Genomic DNA, 22389 nt, shown 5'->3' on the forward strand with positions numbered 1-22389 from the left:
TCTTCCCCTCGGAGACACAGATGACCGCTCCTCTCTGGCAGCCCAAAGCTTTCTCTGCCCCCACAACTGCCTGCGGGCCTTTGTCTGAGCCACTTCTCCTCAGTTCTGTTCCAAACCCACCAGGAAGTCCTTCCCCAAAAGTCCACTTACTCTTTGAGATCGGTGTGAGGAAGCTACTCTAAGAACAAAACTGAGCACCCAGTGGTGAGTGCCCAAGCTCAAGTGTGCAGATTTTTTCTGACAGCAGAACAGACCCGTCTACTTGCCTTCCAAGCTGAGTCCTGAAGTAGGTAACTTCCTCCTCTGACTTCTGCCCTCAGGCTCCCTGGGCAATGGCCCTGGGGTTGCTTTCTAGCCCCTCACCATGAAGCCTGTCAGGGAGCCGCATGCCTCACCCTCTATCTGCCCCTCACTAAACTCAGGATCCTAAAATATGCCCTCTTACCCATTTTCGTTCACATGAATTAAACTCCAAATACAATGAATTTGAAGGATCCCATCTGCCTCTCTAAACTCACCCCCCTCCACATTTCAGCCAATCCAACCAACTCAGCAGCCACCTTATCCTCACGGACCTTGGGATGTGCAGTAATTCCCATCTCCCACCCAGCCCTCCTGACACTCGCCACAGGGGAACTTTCACCCAGCACACCACGGCTAGGTGAACACACCCCCACCCCATCCCACCCCATGCCCCAAAGTTCGAAGTTGAGAATAAGCCATTTGCTGGTGGACTCAGTTCCCGCAGGAGGGATGAGGATGGCTGCCATCTGCACATCAGCTGCCTGGGACTTAACATTTCACACGTCACGTTTCAAACAGAGGCAGCAGCTGCAGCTGAGATGAAGCATATCAAAGTATACTTAGCCCTTACTATATTGGAAGAAAACGTATTTCCCAGTTCCGATGACCTTCATTTTCTGCCATATTAAAGTCTTACATAATTTAATTTTTATATAGCCAATCTGTCTTTCCCTTTGTGATGTATTCCATTGCTTTAGGGCTTACATTTTTTTTTTTTCTAGTCTGAAGAGTAGATTAAAAGGGACTTACTTTCTTCTAACTAGAAAAAGAAAAGGTTTTAACTGTGGACTCCATTAAGAATGTAGATTGGTGTCCCTGCTGCCCCCACAGCTCACCAAATGTTGCTGCACCATTTCACACATCTCCACTGATTTATGCTTATCTTAATAATTATTAACTTATCACAAATACATTAATTTTAATAGTGCCTTTCTGGGAATAAATACATTTATAGGAAATTCAGAAAAATAGGATTAGATAGAAATTACACACAACTTTACCTGCCTATAGCAATAACAACATTTCTGGTATTTATTCTACACATAAGTATACATTGTATATGCATATATCCTTTAAAAAGTTTGTCACAAGCCATCTGTTCTGGGGTGGTTTTACATATCTGTATTAGGAAACCTACACTTCTCACTATAAGTTCTGGTCCTGAATGTTCTTATGAGGTCCAATGGACTTCACTTTCTTCCCCATTTTACTTCTGAATGGATAAGCCAACTAACATCATTTACTGCAGAGTGACTCCATGGGGTAGAGAGCTGGTGAGAATTACTTTGTAAACACACTTATACTTTTTATGCTGACATCAGCAACGCAGTTCACTGTAGGGCACTTGGCACACACAGAAAAAAGTTGGTAGTGACACCCAGCACCCAGAAATAATATACTTTCATGCTTCAACCTAGGTAGGTATATATTTTAAACCCAAGTTGGAATTGACTTTATTTTACTATTTTTTAATGTTTCCTACTCAATACTCTTTTTAAATGACTTTAAATAACAAAACAGTATTATAACATATGAATATGACAAGTAACTTACTGACCCCCTTCTGCAGAGTTGATTTTACTCTTCTAATTCCTGAATGTACCTCCCACTAGTTCTCTGGGACAAAATTTCCAAAGGTGAGAATCTTGGGTCTTAAGAAAACACTTAAGGCTTTTGATACACTTGCCAGACTGCCCTCTGGAAAGGCTGTCCACCCCGCACATACCCCCTTCTCGCAGGAAAGGACAGCCACCCCTACATTCTTTGGCAAGGGACTTCTTTTTAACGAACAAAAGAGCACAAAGGGCACTGTCCAGCCTGGACATCAAGGGTTGCCCGTCTGAAGCAGGAAAGGTGTGCCCTTGATGGTGACTCACGTCTGTGACCCACTGCCAGCACTGGGATACTTAATATGCCCGCAGAAAGAGAAGGGGCCACTTAGAGTTAACAGATTCTTAAGAGCCAACAAAGAGTTTTTCTGGGTGTAGAATACCAAGTACAGCAAGGGAAGTGACCTTAAAAAAAAAATGGAAGTTCCCCCCAGACGAGGTCTGGCTGGCTGTCTGGGGCCAGCATGCTGACCTTCAGGTCTTCTGGCAAAGAATCAAGGTGGCCCGAGTGAGAAAACAAGTTAGTCATAAACAGACCACCACGCGTCTCCCGGCTGACTGCGGGCACCTCGGGTCTACAGAGAGCCCTGCCAGCTTCTACTTCCTGCAGCCACGAGTGGACCAAGAACATGGCAGCCATTCTTCTCACAGACTAAAGCAACTTTAAGATAAGGCATTTGAGGAAGGGGAGCTTTATGCTGACCATTCATCATATTCAGAAAAAGCAAACAGTGGGAAATTCTTTGCTACACTGAAATGTCACGAGACAATGTCATAGTGCGAAAGGGAAACCCTGCAATTCAACTAACCCTGGAAGCCTGCTGGAATAAAAGTCGCAGCTGAGCCAAGAGAATTTTGTTTCTACTGAAGAAAAAGTGCTTTCAAAGGCTCTGTCAGAAAATCAACTCATAGTATAATAGTAACAGTGGCGGCCATGCAGCGAGGGTTGTTTGTGTGGCCACACAGGTATTCCTCTCATCTGAACTATATGGAATTATCATACTCCCTTCAAGAAAAGGGACTCAGAAGGATTAGGAACCCCATCCCAGGACACACCGCTGGCAAAGGTCTGAGACAGGATCCAAAGGCTCAGGTCTGTTGGAAGCCAAAACACAGTGCTTGACTGGCTTGCAGACCTCACTTGCACTTGAGCTGAGCCACCCACACGCACTTCCCCTGTACTTACCCCCAGAGAGGAGTATGGCACTGTGCTCGTCCACCAAAGTCAGAAAGCTATGTCAGGCAGAGAGGTGGGGGCTGCCTCACAGACAGCCAAGGTGTGAAATAAACACAAACACCATTTTGTAATCAATGATTTTTATCTCTGAAAATGGAAGCAAGTGTTTTGACAGAACACTATGACCACTCTATAAGAGCCGACCTAGGAGTAATTCACTGTCCTCTTCCGGGATGTCACGGCTTAAAAAAAAAAAAAAAAAAAAAAAAAAAGACAAAACAGGAAAATAATCCACAATGCTTTGGGGCACCTACTCTGAGCTTGGCTGGGCATCCGTTCATTAAATAAGTCATAAGCTACAAACTAAGATCAGGGTAACTTTCCCTTGCCCTCCTGCTTCTCTTTGAACCACATGCCCTACGGTGTTTCACCACCATCAACAACTTTACTTCATTAATTCGATATCAGAACCTTAAAACACTTCTGAATCTTAGACAAAAGGTCCTCAGCAGATTACATTGATAAAGAAACAAACACAGGTTTGAATATAAGTCATTGTCATTATTGTTTTCTTTACATCTCATGATCCACTTCAATATTAAACACACACATACACATACACACACACGAAACCACATCAAACATTCAGATGCCCTGAAATTGTGGAGACAGCACTCCCAATATTGGCTGGATAAGAATATGGTCCTTTTTCTACACGGACATTACTCCAAGTTCAGCTGTCACCACACTCCGCTCTCACCCTGGCTCCCTGTATGCAGACGTTTCCAGCCAGTCCCATGCCCACACCAGCACGAGCATGTGCAAGAATTCCCTTCGTGGTCCCAATGGCACTACACACTTCACGTTCAATCACAGACAGCCCTTCCAGAACAGAGGCTCCTTAAATCTTGTTTCCCAAGCATGCACTATAAGAAATTGGAAATGGGGCAAAGTTCCAGCTAACTGAGGAATGAACAGGCAACCAGAGCTCAGTCTCTGGCCCCCTCCGAGTCCAGGGAGCCTCTGTGCTTTGACACAGCCTTGGTGCGAGATGGAGAGGCAAGGCCGGTTAGTTGTGCGGAGGGACATGTTTGTATGCATTAAAGCTACAGCAGAGGTCTGCGCTCCTGTTTCTGCTTCACTCTCTATCATTCTCCTCAGTCTCAATAGTCATTCAATCACACCCTCTGGCCTTGTCTTAGCTTAATGTGGTTAGAGCTAAAAGGCAGGAAGGAAAGTAGGAATGGCTGGGGGAGCCCTGAGAGAGGTCGCAGCACATGTGAGGAAGAGGGTAGGGCAGGAGCTTTGTTGGTGGAAGGAGAGCCACTTCCTCCTCCAACACAGCATGGGGACAGCACAGGGAAACAGGATCACCCAGGGCAAATACCCCTCTCCACATGCCCACGTTTTTAGTCCCCACCACTGTACTCAAGAGCCGGGCAAGCTGCTGAAAAGGGCAAGAAGGAACACTCAGCAGTACACATGTCTTCCCATCCTGGGCACCCTTGTCAAGTATCGACCAAAACCTGAAACATGATGTTTAAAGTGATGAATGCAATAGATCCTAGATGTGTAACAAACTGCAGAAACACATGCTAGTTTGGGTTAGATTATAATCATCTGAAGCACAGGATAACCGAGAAGCAAAATTCCATTCTGGTACAAACACCCAATTTCTAGAAAAGAGAAAGGAAAGGAAGAAATATGATGTGAGCTTTTTTGATCAGAAGACTCCATGAAATGAGAGCAGTGGTAATATGAATCCACGTGATTTTTCAAGTCTTCCTGTTGTACAGTCATCAAAATGACCAGGTTTGTGCTGCAAAGGAGCCAGCACCATGTGGCTGCTGCTTTGATTGTTCTCAGATGAATGTTTATAGAAAATAATATCTTATCTTCATTTAGTTTATAAACATACACAGTGCTGTCCCTTTCAAATTAAGGAAAAAAAAAACCACACACAAATACTGCAAAGTAGCAAAATACAAACGAAAACAAAGCTACTTTTGGTTTTGGCAACATTAAAAAAGAAAGAAATATAAAAAGCAATGTGGCATTGGTCCCTATTCATTAAAAAAAAAGGGTACTTTTTTTTTTTCTAAAATTTGTTTTCTAAAATTCAGAGTATCTGGGATTTTAAAAGTAGCACTTTTTAAAAAGTTCAACAAGTCACGTAACACTTAAAACATCAAAAAAGCTTTCTGATAAAAAGCTCAGCTTTTAAATCACGTTTTGTTTCTGCAAATTTGGGAGACAAATTGAGTTCTTACTGGAATGTGGCCTATCGCTGGTTGACAAATCTGAAATGGAATGTCTCCAAATGGCAGTGCCTCCCTTTCCGCCCTCCCTAGGACCACACCAACAACCAGCTCCCAAGCACAAGTTCTTGCTCCCATTTTTTTTGTAGGGGTGGGGGTGGGACCTTCAGGCTGCTATTTTTGCCATCTGCTGTTCTAACTTGGAAATACGCTCATCTTGATTGCAGATTGTGTCTTTTATAGATTTGATCTCTTTTAAAATCTCATCCAACTTGGCTTCATTTTGCTAAGAAAACAAACAAAAAAAGGAGGCAGTGATTAAAATGCAGTAAACAAAGTTCAACACAGTTCAAAACTTGTAAGATATAAAATGTAGTTTTCTATTTTGCAAACGGCAAGCCATAGTCACCAAGTTGAAAAGAGAAGTCAAAGCCCTACTGTATCTGGGGCTTTGAATGCAATGAGCACTGGCCGATCTATCTGAAACCCTGTGGCAAAACGACAGTGTGTCACAGTGTCACAGTGCCACTTCTGATCCCGAAGCCTGTGCGTTTACTCAAATAAAGGGTCTCCTGGGTCACAGTTAGACTATAGGACAAAACAGCCTCCTTCAACAGTGTCCTACGTCCTAACCACCCCAATCATTCCATCAAGAGTAACTTCTATCTGACCAGAGCGAGGGGTGACTCTCCCAGAGGCTACAGAGCTCCTGCCATCTGTGAGGGAGGCTCCTTCTTGGGAGAGAAACCCTTGCCCTGTGTGTCCACTCCTTCTCTCTTACCCAGGACCCGCTCTCCCAGCAACAGCAGCACTCTCCAGTGGCCACAGCGAGTCAAAGGCAGGCTTGATTCCCAATTCCCCACCCAAAGGGCTCTTGCCTAAATCCCCCTTGTTGCCAACCCCACACCGCCAGATCCTTCTGTCGTAGCCACTCAGCTACATCTGAACACGTGCCACTCCCTCCTTCCAGGGACCTCCTCTCCCTGGTGCCTATGACCCCACGCTCCCATGATATTTTATTTCTACCCAAATCAGAGAAGGGTTTAACTAGTTTGGCAAAAGACAGGAAAAACCCAAGAGGCTCCTGTTCACACTCAGAGATAGGAGGAGACTGATACCTATCCCAATCATGGTGGTTTGTGGCCACACTTGGCTCCTTTAATGGGGCTACAGGAGCTTTAACTCCATTAAAGGAGGCAAGTGTGGCCACAAACCACCACCATCACATGACCGAGGACCTTCTCCCACTTTTTCGTTTACTGAAAGCCCCTGTGCACCCAGCTGGGACAGTACTCGCTGACGCCCTGGACCACAAGGGCTTTCTAGAGGATAAAGCCCGAACCAGCCAAGAACCCCTGCACTCCACTGGTCCTCACCACACTGGCCGTGTCCGTGGTTTTCTTGGGGACGCTGATCAGGTCACACTTCTTGTTTGCAGTGGGCTTGCTATCCAGAATGTTCTTCTTGACCACCTTGAGATCCCTGTTTTTGCCTGGAATGTACCCGTGCTTCAAGGAGATGAGGATTGGGTCTGCATTCTTGCCTTCGAACCACTCTTCTGCCTCCAGTGCAGCCTCTGGCCCCGCTGTGTCAGGATACAGGTCATCTTGGAAAAGGTCAGACTACAAGAGACATTTGGCACCCATGGGTAAGGAAGAAGAAAGGCCTGGGATTTTTGAATTTTATTTTTACATTTGTTTAAAATATGGATTGTCTAGAAAACTGAGCACTCACCTTCCTGGGAACAGTCATGATAATAGGTTCACACTTTCTCTCATGAAGTTTGAAGAATCTTCAGAGGGGAAATAAAGGCAAAGTTGCATTAAGTGAAATATGAGGCTGACTAACAGGATGAATAATGAGTTTTCTACAATGCTGTCTGAAATGTCAAGTGCTTCTTTACCCATCCCCACATCTGATCCACCCCGGGAATAGGCAGAACTTAGTGTTCCCGGTTGACAGATAAGAGAATGGAAGCCGAGAGTCACTATGCTAGGAAATGGCAGACTGGAGACAAGAACCATGAGCAGAGGTCTACGTATGATGATGACAAATGCCAATTATCTGGGGGGCAGACCAACTGTGGTGGAAATAAAAGCAACACTGAAACTGACTCACTTGTGAAAAAATTACCATGTCAACATACAGGAGAGAACATACATCTGTTAGATTGTATCTACGACACAGGTACAACACAGGTGCCAGCTTGAGATGGTTGAACATGTAAGTATAAATATGACTTTTAGAAAGCAAAAGAAAACAATCCTAGGATTATGATTTTCTCATCCAAGCAAACCACGTCGTACATGACACTCAAGAAAAATGTGAAACTATCCAAAATGTGGAAAGAGAATGTAAAGCAACTTGCACTGTAATATTGGAAGAAAGGAGCAAAGAGCTCTGTAATGGGGAAGAAAGGTATAACATTTTTATTTGTATCCTACAAGAAAACTAAACAGACCAGAAACGACTTCTCTTATGATGACCCTGATAAGGTCAAGCCAATTTTCTTTTTCAGTCAAGACGGGAAACAACAAAAAAAGTCTCTAAAGCTCCTGGCAAGAAAGGTGGCCTTAGTGAGCGTTGTGGCCAGATCACCAGATCAAACGGCTGGTGTGCAAGTGGACGTCCATGCTGCTGGGGAAATGTTTTCTGAATTCCAAGAGTTTAAGTCAGAGAAGACACTGCCACATCAAATATGCAAAACCATTTCTCCTGGAAACCTGCAGCCTTTGGCATCTGAAACTGGGCAGGAGTCCATTGAAGACAACCTGGCAGATACACTGCTCTAACGCATCAGGGGAACAAAAGCTGAGTAGAGCTCAGGGTGGTAAAGGTTTATAAAATCATCGTCCTCTTTAAAAGGAAGGTTGTGTCAAATGTGCCTGTTTACTATTTCAACCAAAAACTAAAAGAGTCCCAGATAAACCAAAAACCTTTTTTTTTTGAGACTGGGTCTTGCTCTATCGCCCAGGCTGGAGTGCAGTGGCACAAGCTCATTGAGGTCTTGACCTCCTGGGCTCAAGCAAATCCTCCCACCTCAGCCTCTGGAGTAACTGGGACCACATGTACATTCTACCACACCTAGCTAATTTTTAAAATGTTTTGTAGAGACAGGGTCTCACTAGATTGTCCATACTGCTCTTGAACTCCCAGGCTCGTGATCCTCCCACCTTGGCCTCCCAAAGTGTTGGGATTACAGGGTGAACCACCACTCCTGGCCCAAAAACATATTTAAAGACTGATTTAATGAAAATTCTGTGGTTAGTATAGTGAATAAAAAGACTGACTTGGCTTTGACTTCCAGCTCTACTACTAAAACCCATGAGAGTGTGACAACCTCACCAAGCCTTAAGTTCTTCATCCATAAAATGGGGATAAAAATTACACCTACCACATAGGATTGTTATGAAAAGTAAGAGGTGGCAAGTAGCATATTTAGCACAGTGCCTGGCATACAATAAATGCTCAAGAAACACTTCATAAATCGGAGACATTCCGAACAACTGTGTTTATGGTCTGTCGAACTTTTAGATGACAACAAATGTGTTTTGAAATACTGGATGTAATCATAAACTTGAATTCAGTCTATTTTGAACCACGTTTTGATTAGTTTGGTTTAAACCACAATTTTCAATTATCTTTAACAGCTTTCCATCATTATTCCAACTAAAAAAAAAAAAAAAAATCACATAGAGAGTTTTGGTTTGTTTGTTTTTGTTTGTTTGAGATGGAGTCTCGCTCTGTTGCCCCAGGTTGGAGTGCAGTGGCACCATCTCGGCTCACTGCAACCTCCGCCTCCTGTGTTCAAGTGATTCTCCTGCCTCTGCCTCCCAATTAGCTGGGATTACAGGCACCCACCACCACACACAGCTAATTTTTGTATTTTTAGTAGAGATTAATATAAAAAAGGGGCTTATAAAAATTCTTTTACTTTTATTTCAAAGACGTAACTATCAATTCTTTAATTGTGAGACCAGAACAGCAAGAGTTTTAAAAGTCCATATAAACACAGTGTTGTACAAATGTTTGGTATGACCTTATATGTGATGATGTAGTGCTAATTATTCTGTTGTTTGAAATGGCCAGTGGTCACTGAGTCTCAGAGGATATATTTGTTGACTAGCATGAGAAAAAAGCCTGTCCCTTAGGAAGCCTGCTAGCATTTAGAATATGAATTTTTAAAAAATCAGAAGTAGTACAGAGAGGTAGAAATTATATCATAGCTGAACTTCCTAAATCAAGCTAACCTACCACCCCATTATAGGACCTTTGGTTTCTCTATTTTAGGACCAGTGGGGCCCCAAATACAGTTTTGACTCTGGTTCTTCCACTTATAGGGTAGGAAAACCACCCACTTTTCCATCCCCAAGCCAGGCTCTGCCCTACTTGCCCACCAGGGAACACTGACCACGGCCTCAGCTTGAAGATTAAAGATGCATGTTTCACTATTTCAGTAGGTGTGCAATACACCCCAGCTATGCCACTTCATTGCTGCACTTCAGTTATATAGGCAGGAAATGAGGTATTAATTCCACAGTACACACAAGGACAGAAAGACTTGGGCTTCATAGAATTTCTTGTAGCTGTATTGCTCTGGTATCACCAGGCATTCAGGTGATGATAAAAAGTGAGATGTGCCGGGTGTGGTGGTGGGCGCCTGTAATCCCAGCTACTTGGAAGGCTAAGGCAGGAGAATTGCTTGAACCAGGGAGGCGGAGGTTGCAGTGAGCTGAGATCACACCACTGCACTCCTGCCTGGGCAACAGAGCAAGACTCCGTCTCAAGAAAAAAAGTGAGATATTTTTCTAATGAAGAAACTCAGTTTTAGTGAGTATCCTTAGAAAGTGCCATCTCATGGCAATGTGTATAATTCTACTACTTTCTTGCTCAGAATGGTCAGATATTTTTGAGATCTGAAGTATATGCTAGTCTAAGTACAAATAATTGTCACACAGTTACACCAACCTAGAACACTTGACAATCTCGATTCTTTACCTGGCAATCTCACATTTGTTAACATCAAGTCCCCTCTTGGGCATGTAACCCATCCCTCTCTGAGGCTCCTTGCTGCTGAATGTGTTGAGGTAGTGGACATACGGGGATTCATCCGTGATCTCAAAATAGCGAATACTGCTGTCACCCTGTAAGAAACCAGAGACAAGTTTGTGTCTGATTGTTAACTGAAACATCTGGATTATGGGGGTGTCTCTCTCCTCTATAAACCCAGCATTAGTTGGGACCCCGCTTCAGTAGCTGACCTTTTCTTCCTCATAAAGAGGCTTGCCTAAAGCATGTAACAGTTTCTTTTCCTCACAAAGTAATCCCTCACTTATCAAATGCTAGCATGCCTTTTAAGTGGTCTCCTTGGCCTCCTACCAAAGGCTCTAATTTTACTCCCCTGAGCCTAGGCACCAGGCCAGGGTTAAGGCAAAAATGTTAATGCCTCTGCCAAACAGCTACATTGCAATTCAACTTTGAAAAACAAACAAACAAACAAAGACTAAGAGGATTGCTGAGAATGCAATTATTGATTTAAGTATTCATTTACTGGCATAATGCAATGCTGTTCACAGACCTAAGGGCACCAATACCAGGCACTGAGATGATAAAAAGTGAGATTTTTCTAATGAAGAAACTCAATTTTAGTGAGTATCCTCAGAAAGTGCCATCTCATGGCAATGTGTACAATTCTACTACTTTCTTGCTTAGAATAGTCAGATATCTTTGAGTACTGAAGCATATGTTAGTCTAAGTACAAATAATTGTCACACAGTTACACCAACCTGAACAATGACGGCAATCTTGTCTGGCAGAGAGGAGATATACATATATGTAAGAAAGAAGAAGACAAAAATAGCTAGGTGGTATCATGCCTCAACAGTGCTCCCAGTTCTCATGATTTCCATTTGTCTCAATGACTGAGATATCTAAAGCAATGGAAAAGAAGCTAAACCCTTACTAGTCATTTCTGCATGCCCAAAAGAATTTTCCATCTCATGTTACTAATATCTGAGTAACTGCTCATTTTGTTTTAATTCAGTCAAGGGCAACAACGGCAAGGTAAATGTACTTAACACCTGTTAACATCTGTTAAAATGGCTTTCAAGGAAACAGACAAGATCTCCATTTCTAAAACAATGACCTATAAAAATGTAAATCAGGTCTGCAGCATGCTCAATCAGCTACGAAAAGCAACATCACCAGCTTTACCACCCAGCGAAGGGCTATCTAACAGGTCTAGGGACTACTTCAACAGCTCCACTGTTATTAATTCATTTATTTCAACTACAAAAAGTTCTAAGGGAAATTGAGCCTACAAGAAAAAAAAGGGAATTATAAGGTTCCCACTTACAAAAATGAAATAATAAAGCTACCCACAGTCTAGGTATGCTGAGCTCATAAGGCAGGAGGAAGGTTTTTGGAGTTCAGTGTGGAGTCTCCCTGTAATTGTTATCACCCCTGAGCTTTAGTCAGGCCTCATATCTTCAAGCCCAGAGCCCTAGCACTGAACCCCAGGAATAAGAACCCTCTGGAGAGTCTTTGACGCCCTCAAAACTTTGCATCCACAAAGCACCATTCTCCTTTCAAGTCCATGGTGTGTGGTACTAAGTATACACATGCTCATCTGGGGTTATCCAACAAATTTCAGCATTAGATGTGGCCAACTGGTTGCCCATCCCTGACATAAGTACAGATAAATCTAAAATCACCAATCAGGTAGCACTGCTAGGTGAAGATGAAACACCAGTGTATCTTCTTTTTTTGACAAGAGCGCCCCTGATTGGAGCATTTTCCCCAACACCCCAGCCCAACCCCTGCTTCAGTCAGAAGTATGGAACATGGCGTGTTATCACTGCACAACTGGCAAGCTGCACACAGTCCAGTCTCAAGACCTAAAAATACCAAATTATCTGTCCTTGGCTTATAACATACACACACAAATTAGAAAAATTAAACAGATACAACACATTGCCTGTCCTCTAAATCTCTGAAGGATAAATGTTTCCACTTACAGGATTTAACACCAAACATCAAAATTACTGTTTACCTTTCCACATAAGTAAATGATGCTGGTGTCAGGGTCATAGAAAGGCAGCAACACCCCATTGCTAGTGTCCATCTCATGAAGGGCAATTGGTTCCTGCATATTTTTCTGGGGGGAAGATAATAATAATACATATATGTGTGTATATACATTTTTTTAAAAATAAATTTTTCCAATCTTATTTACATTCTTCTATACCAATTAAGTGAGCCATTTTCCTAGAATAATAGAAGTTTGAACTATGCACATACAATACTCATACATGAAAACAGCAATAGGGATGCTAAATGAGATCCAACTCACAAAATTTCACTGATTTGACAACATAATGCATGCATACATCAGCGTGATTTCATGACAGTGACAAGAGAGCCCTTCTCCTTTGTTAATGTTTTCTTTTTTTTTTTTAAGACTGAGTCTCCCTCTGTCACCCAGGCTGGAGTGTAGTAGTGCTCTCGGCTCACTGCAACCTCTGCCTCCCAGGTTCAAGCGATTTTCCTGCCTCAGCCTCGCGAGAGCTGGGATAATAGGCACATGCCACCACCCATGGCTAATTTTTGTATTTTTAGTAGACACAGAGTTTCACCATGTTGGCCAGGCTGGTCTCCAACTCCTGGCCTCAAGTGATCTAGCCGCCTCAGCCTCCCAAAGTGCTGGGATTACAGGGATGGCCACTCGCCCACCCTATTTTATTTTTTGAAAGTACTTTTTAAATTATAAAATATGTGTGCTTTTAAAAAGTTGAAAGATATAAAAAAGAACATAAAAATCATTCCATATTCCAAAATCCTACAGCCCAGTGGGTGGCAGAAGCTATTATCATTTTGATCTATTTCCTTCCGACACATGTACACACAGAGATTGAGATGATAGAATGTATGTTGTATTTTTCCCCACTTAAGCTAATTATGAACATTTTCCCAAGCATGACTATTTTGATTTAGACAACTGATCATATTATTTATGAAACATGAACTTATTTCCCAAATCCAAAACACTAGATTCTTCATTCTTTTTAAAAAATATAGTCAACAGCCTCTTCAGGAGTATCAAAAGTGTGTCTTTGAAATACATTTACCAGTAAGTCTCCAATGAGGATAAGAACTTCACATCCAATCTAAGACAAGCAGGCGTTTAGAAAACTACACTAAGAATCCCATAATCTACTTACTCACCGGAAGACCTGCTCAGAACAGAGAGAAAGCTCAAGTGAAAGCAAGCGGAAAGGCTGGAGAGGGCGTACCGGATTCCAGAGAGCCAGCTGCCGTTCGCTCATGCGGCTGAACCCAGTGGTGAAGACATTGCCATCGGCCAGGAAGATGGCTCTCATGGGTCTTGCTCCTTCATGTGCTTTCTCCTTCTCCTGGAGAGCAAAAAGGCACACGCCACACATTAAACTGCAAGAAGACAAGGTGAGTGGGGAAACTCGGGCACAGATCCAACCTCACCAACTGCCACTCATGTTCACCTGGGTATGGGAGGGAGGTCACTGTTAACCATCCCCCTTCCCCAGATGAGGAAACAAAGAGATACTATGTGATCTGGTCAAGACCCCTCCGTGAGGCAGCAAGAATGCCAGGATTTAACTCAGAAGCCTCGCTCTCTCCACCATATCCTGCTGCCAACCCAAGTCTATGCACTGCGAAAATAAAACACATGAAAGGACTCTGACAAATGTTTGTTTCTCAAGAGGATAATAACATAAGGAGATTAGGTATGCCCTACCATTTCTACCCATATCATAGGGCAGAAAGAAGCCTTGTCTAGTTAACCCTTTCCTTGACCTCGGTAGTTTAATGAATGCACTAGGACAACCCTTGGAAGATGTCAGGTGGAGAAAACACTTTACACAGGGCTGGACAAGTCCCCAGGGCTCAGTAAGCACCAGCTACTATCATTGCCCAACTCTCGAAAAGAAATGCTGCCAAAGAACAACCACATCTCAGGAAGGGCCTCAGAGTGTGGCAAATGAGGCCTTCTCAGACTCACTACGTGTAGTTTCAACACAGACTGAAGACCCAAATGTCCATCTTTTGTCAGGGTACGTGATTTTGTTCAGGTCCAGTTTGGGTGGCAGAAACTAAGACACTGAACTGATGAGAGAACCTGTTGCTTTTCGCCCCGCGCATTTATTTATTTATTTATTTTTGTATTTTTAGTAGAGACAGAGTTTCACCATGTTGGCCAGGCTGGTCTCAAACTCCTGACCTCAAATGATCCACCCACCTCGGCCTCCCAAAGGGCTGGGATTACAAGCGTGAGCCACCATGCCCGGCCACCTGTTGCATCTTTAACAGCTGTGTTTGGAAAAGGGTGAGGAATTGATTCATCAATATTCAATACTAAGCTGCAAAATCAGGAACGCAGCCAATTGGTTTAATTGATCAAGACTTATAAACTCTTAGGGACTCTAGTGAACTGATACAAACTATTTCTTTGTGAAAAAAGGCTACAAAGTGAGAGACTTGAGTAAAAGCTGGAAAATTCACAACTCTGGAGAGAAGCACAACTGGGGAGACAGAAGGGTTTATAAGCCTTCTCTTATTCACAGTTGGTGTCTACACACAACAGGGTCCCACTGACCAGTACTGCTGCCTGCCTTAAAAAGCAGAAAGCTCACACTCAAGTGCTCCAACTACTGAGTTTTCATCCTAGGAATACTCACAGCAACAATCTCTTGTTTCCTGGGGTCAATGACTCTCACTTTCTTGTCTTTGGAAGCTGTGCAGATCAGACTGCCATTCCGGTTCCAGCTCACATTGTAAATCATGTCTGAATGCATATCATCCAAGTTTATAAGGGCTTCCCCTGTTCCCACATTCCAGATGATAATGGCATTATCACAGCCTAAAACAGGCAAAATCATCAGAGATTAGAAGATTAGAAACACCTATGTAACACACTCAGAAAACTACAGATACAGTGAGAACACATATTGTATATGCAGAGAGAGATAGAGAGAGAAAAGATGCGGCTGATTGTCAGAGGCCCTACCAGAGGCCCTACTTACTAACAGTGTTAAAAAATGAAGTGACAAAGAAAAAAGTTTGTATAAAAGAAATAAAAGTGTTAAAGTAAAAACACAACTTGTTAAGTTTGGGTTCATATGAAACAATCAACCAAACAAAAACAAAGAACCACACCAAAACAGAACCCTATTTTCTTTAAAGAGTTAAATGGGCTGGTAGACCCAAGTGACTTCAAGTTTCCCTTTCTAGTAAAACAAGCATCAGGGTGAATATAGCTTATTTCTCTGACAAATAAACTAAAAATAAAAGGGTTAAATGACTGTTTAGGGCACTCAACAAAAACTCTGGGTGGCAGCTTATTCAAATCAGTGAGACTCTAAGACACAGATATTAAAGACGGTGTAACAGTGGAAGAGAAAAGCCAAGAGTAAGGCCTGTTTGCTCACAACAGATCTGTACCTTTAAATGAAGAGAAAAATAGACCAAGACTGCTCTGATCATGGTGAGAAGCCCAAACTGTAATCAAGTAGCTACACGGATTCAGAAACGGATTCTGAAAGAGGCCCACGATGTCAACTCATTCACCACCTCAGCTCACCAACTCCTTCCTTCCTTCAAAGGTCTGCCCCACACCTCCAGGCCCCTTTAAAAAGAGGCAGCATGTGTTGCTCCTAGGATGTTAGTTCAATATACGGAAAGGACATCCTAGAGGTGGATTCTTGCCAATAAGGCTATTTTGAAATCATTTAGAAAAAATAGCCACTAATATCCAGGATACTTAAGTTACCTAAGGGTTAGAAGTAGGAAACTGGCCGGGCACGGTGGCTCACGCCTGTAATCCCAGCACCCTGGGAGGCCGAGGTGGGCAGATCGCCTGAGGTTAGGAGTTGGAGACCAGCCTGACCAACATGGAGAAACCCTGTCTGTACTAAAAATACAAAATTAGCCAGGTGTGGTGGCGCATGCCTGTAGTCCCAGCTACTTGAGAGGCTGAGGCAGGAGAATCGCTTGAACCAGGAGGCAGAGGTTGCAGTGAGCCGAGATCGTGCCATTGCGCTCCAGCCTGGGCAACAAGAGCGAAACTCCATCTCAAAAAAAAAAAAAAAAAAAAAAAAGAAGTAGGAAACTGGAGAAAAAAACTACACAACAGTATGAAAAGTTGAAGCTAAACTCTGGGATGGACAGTTGAACCTTCCTCTGCCTTCTTCCTCATAGGCAAACAGGTAACTTCAGCCCCGGCAGCTGGATCATATAGTCTAAAAATATGCAGAACACAACAATCACTCATTCTCCTTCACATGTAAAAGGGAGAATGCAGACCAGTCTGTGGCTGCTGCCCTATGTTGAGCCTTGATGAGAAAGGTAGCAGGAAATTTTCCATGATGGAATTCCAGCTCTGGAATTTTTTTCCTCTCCTTAATCAGACTGAGGTTCTGAGAGAACATCAAAAATGATTCCCAAGTATAGGCGATGGTGATTATAAAAAAAACATGGCATCTTTTTTGAAAAGTGGGCCTTAGTTTCAATAGGCACTTGGCATTATAATTTTTTATTTAACTCACTGTGAGTCATAAACATTCTGTATTCCCAGTTAAAAACTGAACTGCCCCTCCTCCTTTTTACTGGTGAGGGGAAAGACCTTTAAAAATCCTATCTCTAACATTAGTATCACTTTTTAAATAAACCACTTTTATTAAGGTATAACTTACAATACAATGCACCTATTTTAAGTATATATTTGCTAAGTTTCAACAAATGTATAAACTCATGTAGCCACTACTATGATCAAGACATAGAATATTTCCATCACCCCACAAAGTTCCCTCATGCTGTCTGTATTGCTTTCATAAAAGAAAATGAAATCTCCAATTTTAGATAAAGGAAAAGATTTCTGTACAACACCAGTGTCCAGAAATACGGGACTTATCAAGTAAAATGAGGTATATCCAGAAAATGGATTAGTATGAAGTCATTAAAAATAGGAAGAGTGCTTAATGGCACATGAAAAGGGTCACGGTGTACCACCAAGTGCAGAAAGCAGCCCATGTGTAAAGTGTATGAACCCATCTCTGTGTGTAAAATAATTTATGTATGTGCACAGAAATATCTTTTGGAAAGAAACATCAAAAAAGTAATAATGATCTTCTCTCTGAGTGGTGGGATTAAAAGTGATTTTTTTTCCTTTTGTTTATATATGTTCTCTATAGTATAAATGTACTAATTGTATAGCAGGGGAAAATGAAAGTTTTCTTTAAAAGGAAGGAGCGTATTTGCCTAATAGGGGTCTCTCAAAGCTGGCAGCAATACCACAGACCGAACACAGGGCTTCTGGCTCCCAACAAAGTATACCTTCTACCATATCAGAAATAACCAAAACTATGGTTCATGGAGGGCCCTGGCAGGAACCATGAAACCTGCTGAAATTGTAGCAGGAAATTCATAGCTTTCCTCAGGTTGTCAAAGTGGCCTTGAAACACACACACAAGTATGTGTGTGGGCTGGGGGAGCAGTGCACCCCAATACTCTTCACCATGGTTTCCTAATAATCTGCTTTAAAACCATATAGCATACAACCAAAACACTTTGCTTCCCCCCACTCAGAGAGCTACAAGAGCGGAAGACAAGGGGAGGACCGCTGAGCTCAGCTCCCACCTGCGCTAAGAAGCACATTGCGGGCCGTTGGATGCCAAGCCACGATGCCGACTCTCTTTGAGTGGCCTTCCAAAATCACCACAGGTTCAGTCAGGGAAAGGGTGAGTCCATTTTCTGGGATCTGCCATACCTGTTGGAGAAGGAAGAAAGATGATCCACATGAAAGCTACTGCCTTTCATTATCACATTTACAGTGACCATCCACTATAAAGATTTGCTCTATATAAACAGAATATACAGTGATATTTGGATGAAAGGCAGAATGTTGTGAAATGACCGTGTTAGGCTGTTTTTTTTTTTGTTTTTTGTTTTTTTTTGGTTTTTTTTGAGACGGAGTCTCACACTGTTGCCCAAACTGGTGTGCAGTGGTGTGATCTTGGCTCACTGCAACCTCCGTCTCCCAGGTTGAAGCAATTCTCCTGCCTCAGCCTCCCAAGTATCAGCTGTTTTTAAAATGTAATATGTTATCGGAGATCTGGATACCAACAAAGACTACAAAACATTTCCTCTCAGCTTTTATTTAATATTATTTGGGATTTTATTCTAAATTCCTTGTTAAGTTCGAAACTCTCCAGTTAGAAGCATGCAAAACATTGAAAGAAAACTACAAAATGATTGAAACACTCAAGAAAAGGAATGGGATGAAGACACTTAGCTAAGTCTGTGGTTCTTGATGGGATGATGTAGTTTTTAAAACATATTTTCTATAATTTTACACTTGGAAAACAAAAATACACTTAATATTTTTATAATGTATTATAGAAAATATTACAAAAGAAAAAATAAATTAGACCTCATCAAAATTAAAAGCTTTTGTGCTTCAAAGGACACTATCAAGAAAGTGAAAAAACAACCCGCAGAATGGGAGAAAATAACTTACAGATCATACATTTGATAAGAGACCTATAGCCAGAATATATAAAGAACTCTTAGAATTCAACCAAAGGACAAATAACCCAATTTAAAAATAGGCCAGTCATCTAAATAGACATTTCAAGGAAGACATATAAATGGCGAAAAAGCACATGAAAAGATGTTTGCCATTATTAGTAATTACAGAAATGCAAATCAAAACCACAAGCTCTCTCTTCATGCCCATTAGGATGGCTAGAATCAAAAAGACAGATAACAAGTGTTCACAAGCATGTGAAAAAATCAGAGCCTGCACACATGGCTGGTGAGAATGTAAAATGGTATAGCCACCATTTGGTGGCAGACTTTGGAAAACAGCCTGGCAGTTCCTCAAATGATTAAACAGAGTTATCATATGACCCAGTAATTCCACTCCTAGGGATATACCCAAGAGGATGGAAACTATGTGTCCGTGCAAAAACTTGTACAAGAATGTTCATAGAAGCATTATTTGTAATAGCCCAAAGGTGGAAAAAACCCAAATATCCACCTATTGATAAATGGCTAAACAAAATGGGACATATTCATACACTGGAATATTATTTGGCCATAAAAAAGAATGAAGTAGTGATACATGCTACAACATGAGCAAACTCTAAAAACATTATGCAAAGTGAAAGAAGCCAGACATAGAAGACCGCATATTGCAGGATTCCATGTATGTGAAATGTCCAGAATAGGCAAATCTGTAAAGACAGAAAGTAGAATAGTGATTGCTTAGTGTCGGGGAGAGTGGAGGGCGGCAGGTGGAGGGGTGATAGCTAAAGGATTTGGGTTTCTATTTGAGGTGATGAAAATTTTCTATACTTGTCTGTGGTGATGGTTGTGAATATTCTAAAACTCAGTGAATTGTACATTTTAAATGAGTGAATTCTATGTGAATTATATCTCAATAAAACTTGTTATTTAAGAAAATCCTCTTGACTAGTGAAGACATGCAGAAGACTCACCATATCTTAATTGGGGACATGCCTGGGCACAGGGGGAGAAAGGGACAGGGAAAGTATGAGTGGAAGGAATGAAAGACTTTACGTTTAACAATGAACAACAAAGGTTTCAAAAGGTTAAGAAACAAACAATCTCTAAGAAAAGGGCTGAGTTACAGGTAAGCTGAGTAGCATCAAGAACCCTACAGAAGACCAGATATTAAATAATATTTAAGTTTATGAAAAAGCTAAAGTTTAAAATCATTATTTTCTACATGAAGATTAAAACAAGTAAATTTACCATCAGAAAATGATTTTGAGGAACTAGCTCATGAAAAATTTAAGAACTTGTCAGTGAAAAATCATGTTCAACACTAGAACACGTGAGAAACAGAATTTTCCTTTGTGGGAACTTTAAAGGAGGAGACAAACAATTGTCTGTTTTCAGTTGCTTAGTGGAAGGCAGAGATCTAGACTGGATGAGTGTTTAGGGTTCAGCTCAGTTCTACTGTCCTGCAAAAAATGAGAACAAAAAGTTTGCCATTCTGAAGAGTGGGAAAAAGTCATGAGTTGAGTGATTTGTTCATTTTTACAGCTAAATTCTGCCCAGGCTAAATATAACCCCTTATGCAAATCATAACAAAAATAAACCTGCATTTTGAGGGCCCAAGCTTAGAACATCACCTAATTTCCCGAGCCCCACCATCATTCAGCAAATTTTAAGCAAGGCAGGTGTGAACAAGCATAGAAGGAAAAGGATAACCTACCCTGCCCTCTCCCTCCCTCTGTGGAAGAGACCTTGACCCAGGCCTCTTTCTCCCGTGGAGAACGTGGGCATCTGCTCTCCTCCAGCACTGCATGTTAGCTTTCATCCTGATATGCACTATTTTTATTCAAGAATTTATGATTAGTGAAACAACTCCATATTGAACTTGACTATCTGAATATAAAGCAGGACTGACATTTTGAACAGAACAAACAGAAAACAGTGACTACCAATTTGATCAAAGCATGAAGTCGACAGAAAAACAATTATGAAATGGGACTTTAGTGACTCAACAGGAAAAGCATTTTGCAAGATGCACCGTGACCCCACTTAGAACTGACAGAGTGGTAATACCACCTTCAATCTCCAGATGGCACCCCAACCATGGCCTGCTGGGTTTCCTTGCAAGGACTGAAAACACTTCTGTGTCTCATCTGAGCAGAGCTAGTGCATTTTCCAAATCAACTAATGAGACGTGGAGTGATGGGAGTCTTTGGTTATAATCAGCATTTCCAACCTTAAAATATGAGGGCAGAAGGAGAGCTCATAATGGGCACTTAACCTTTTCCTTTCTCTAGCTTCTCCCCATCATCTTTTCCTGGATTAAAAGAAAATTTTAATGATGAAGCAAAACATTTATTAATTTTTTAAATAAGGAAACTCTGTGTGTTCCTTCTTTACCTCACCTCCAGCTGGTTTAATGGTTCCCTCAGCTGGGTTTATTCACATAAGACAAGCACCTAACTCATTTTACTACCTTGATTAACTCTTTCTTTTAACACATTTATTGAATTACAATAAATTGTATTATAACCCATCTAGTACTGGGTAACTAAATACAGGCCCTGCTCTTGAGAAGTTGATGGTCTAACAGAAAGCAGAGACTTCTATCAGACTGAAAATCAAAGACAACAAATCCAAGTGGTGTGATACAGAGAATGAGCACCAGAGTCAGGCAGAGTCTGGTTCAAATCCTGCCTGGGCCACTACCTGTGATGATCCTGGCAAACATCACTGCATAGAGAAAACATTAGTACCTATGCCTGAGAAGTGTGCTAAGAGAATTAAGGAATTAATTAACCCCCAGCACAGAGCCAGACACACACATAGTCCCTCCAGAATGAAGAGACAGTACACAGCAGGGCTGAGATTATGGGCTTCTGGCCAGACTGATGTGACTGAATTCCTGATTCAGTTACATAGTGCTGTGACCTTGAGGACATTCACCTAACCTTTCCAGGACTTAATATTGAGCCTGCCCTCTGTGAGGCGGTTTGAAGACTAACATGGTAACATGAAACTGACACATTTAGAAGAATGCCTGGCATAAGGCAGACACTGAGTGTTAGTTGGTATTATTGCACAGTGCAACCAATGCTATGCTGGCATAAGCCGACCGTAGTACTATGAAATTAGCTTCCTGCTAACCAAGCTTGGTCCATCCAGGAGGGCTCCCTGAGGAGGTGACCTCTAAGGATGAACAAGACTTAGGTGAAAGTAGAGCAGAATATGAGGAGAAATTGAATATCCAGTCTCAAAATAAAAAACACAGATGTGTAGAGCAATTTTCTAAAAAGTGCATGCAGCATTTAAACAATGCCATAAAGAAGCTGGCTCAGGAGCTGCTAGGGAAAACGCACCAGAGTGAAAAAGCTAATACTATAAGCACAAGGACTGCAATGCGAGAAGAAAGTGAGTGAAAAGTCTCTGAAATGAAATGAGAAGACAACAGAATTCTTGTGTCCACTGGTAAAGAGGGGGTGGTGTT

At 41.9% G+C, this 22389-nt stretch overlaps 1 protein-coding gene across 4 annotated transcripts in view; it reads right to left on the reverse strand.

The window, feature by feature from the left end:
* Positions 1–3213: 3213 nt before the first annotated feature.
* Positions 3214–22389, reverse strand: part of CORO1C (coronin 1C) — a 91764-nt gene continuing 72588 nt past the window's right edge. For 3 of the 4 annotated variants that reach the window (XM_030821325.1, XM_030821324.1, XM_030821323.1), the window contains exons 4-11: positions 18018–18147; positions 15062–15243; positions 13640–13759; positions 12400–12504; positions 10347–10492; positions 7083–7140; positions 6725–6970; positions 3214–5634 (exon numbers count right to left, since the gene is read on the reverse strand). In XM_030821325.1, coding sequence (XP_030677185.1) covers positions 5515–5634; positions 6725–6970; positions 7083–7140; positions 10347–10492; positions 12400–12504; positions 13640–13759; positions 15062–15243; positions 18018–18147 — 1107 coding nt within the window. In that variant the 3' untranslated portion in view covers positions 3214–5514. Of the gene's footprint in view, positions 5635–6724; positions 6971–7082; positions 7141–10346; positions 10493–11134; positions 11158–12399; positions 12505–13639; positions 13760–15061; positions 15244–18017; positions 18148–22389 lie in introns of all 4 variants that reach the window. The other variant, XR_004032053.1, reaches the window with a different exon arrangement.

Source organism: Nomascus leucogenys, chromosome 10 (assembly GCF_006542625.1).
Source record: "Nomascus leucogenys isolate Asia chromosome 10, Asia_NLE_v1, whole genome shotgun sequence".
Taxonomy (NCBI): Eukaryota; Metazoa; Chordata; class Mammalia; order Primates; family Hylobatidae; genus Nomascus; species Nomascus leucogenys.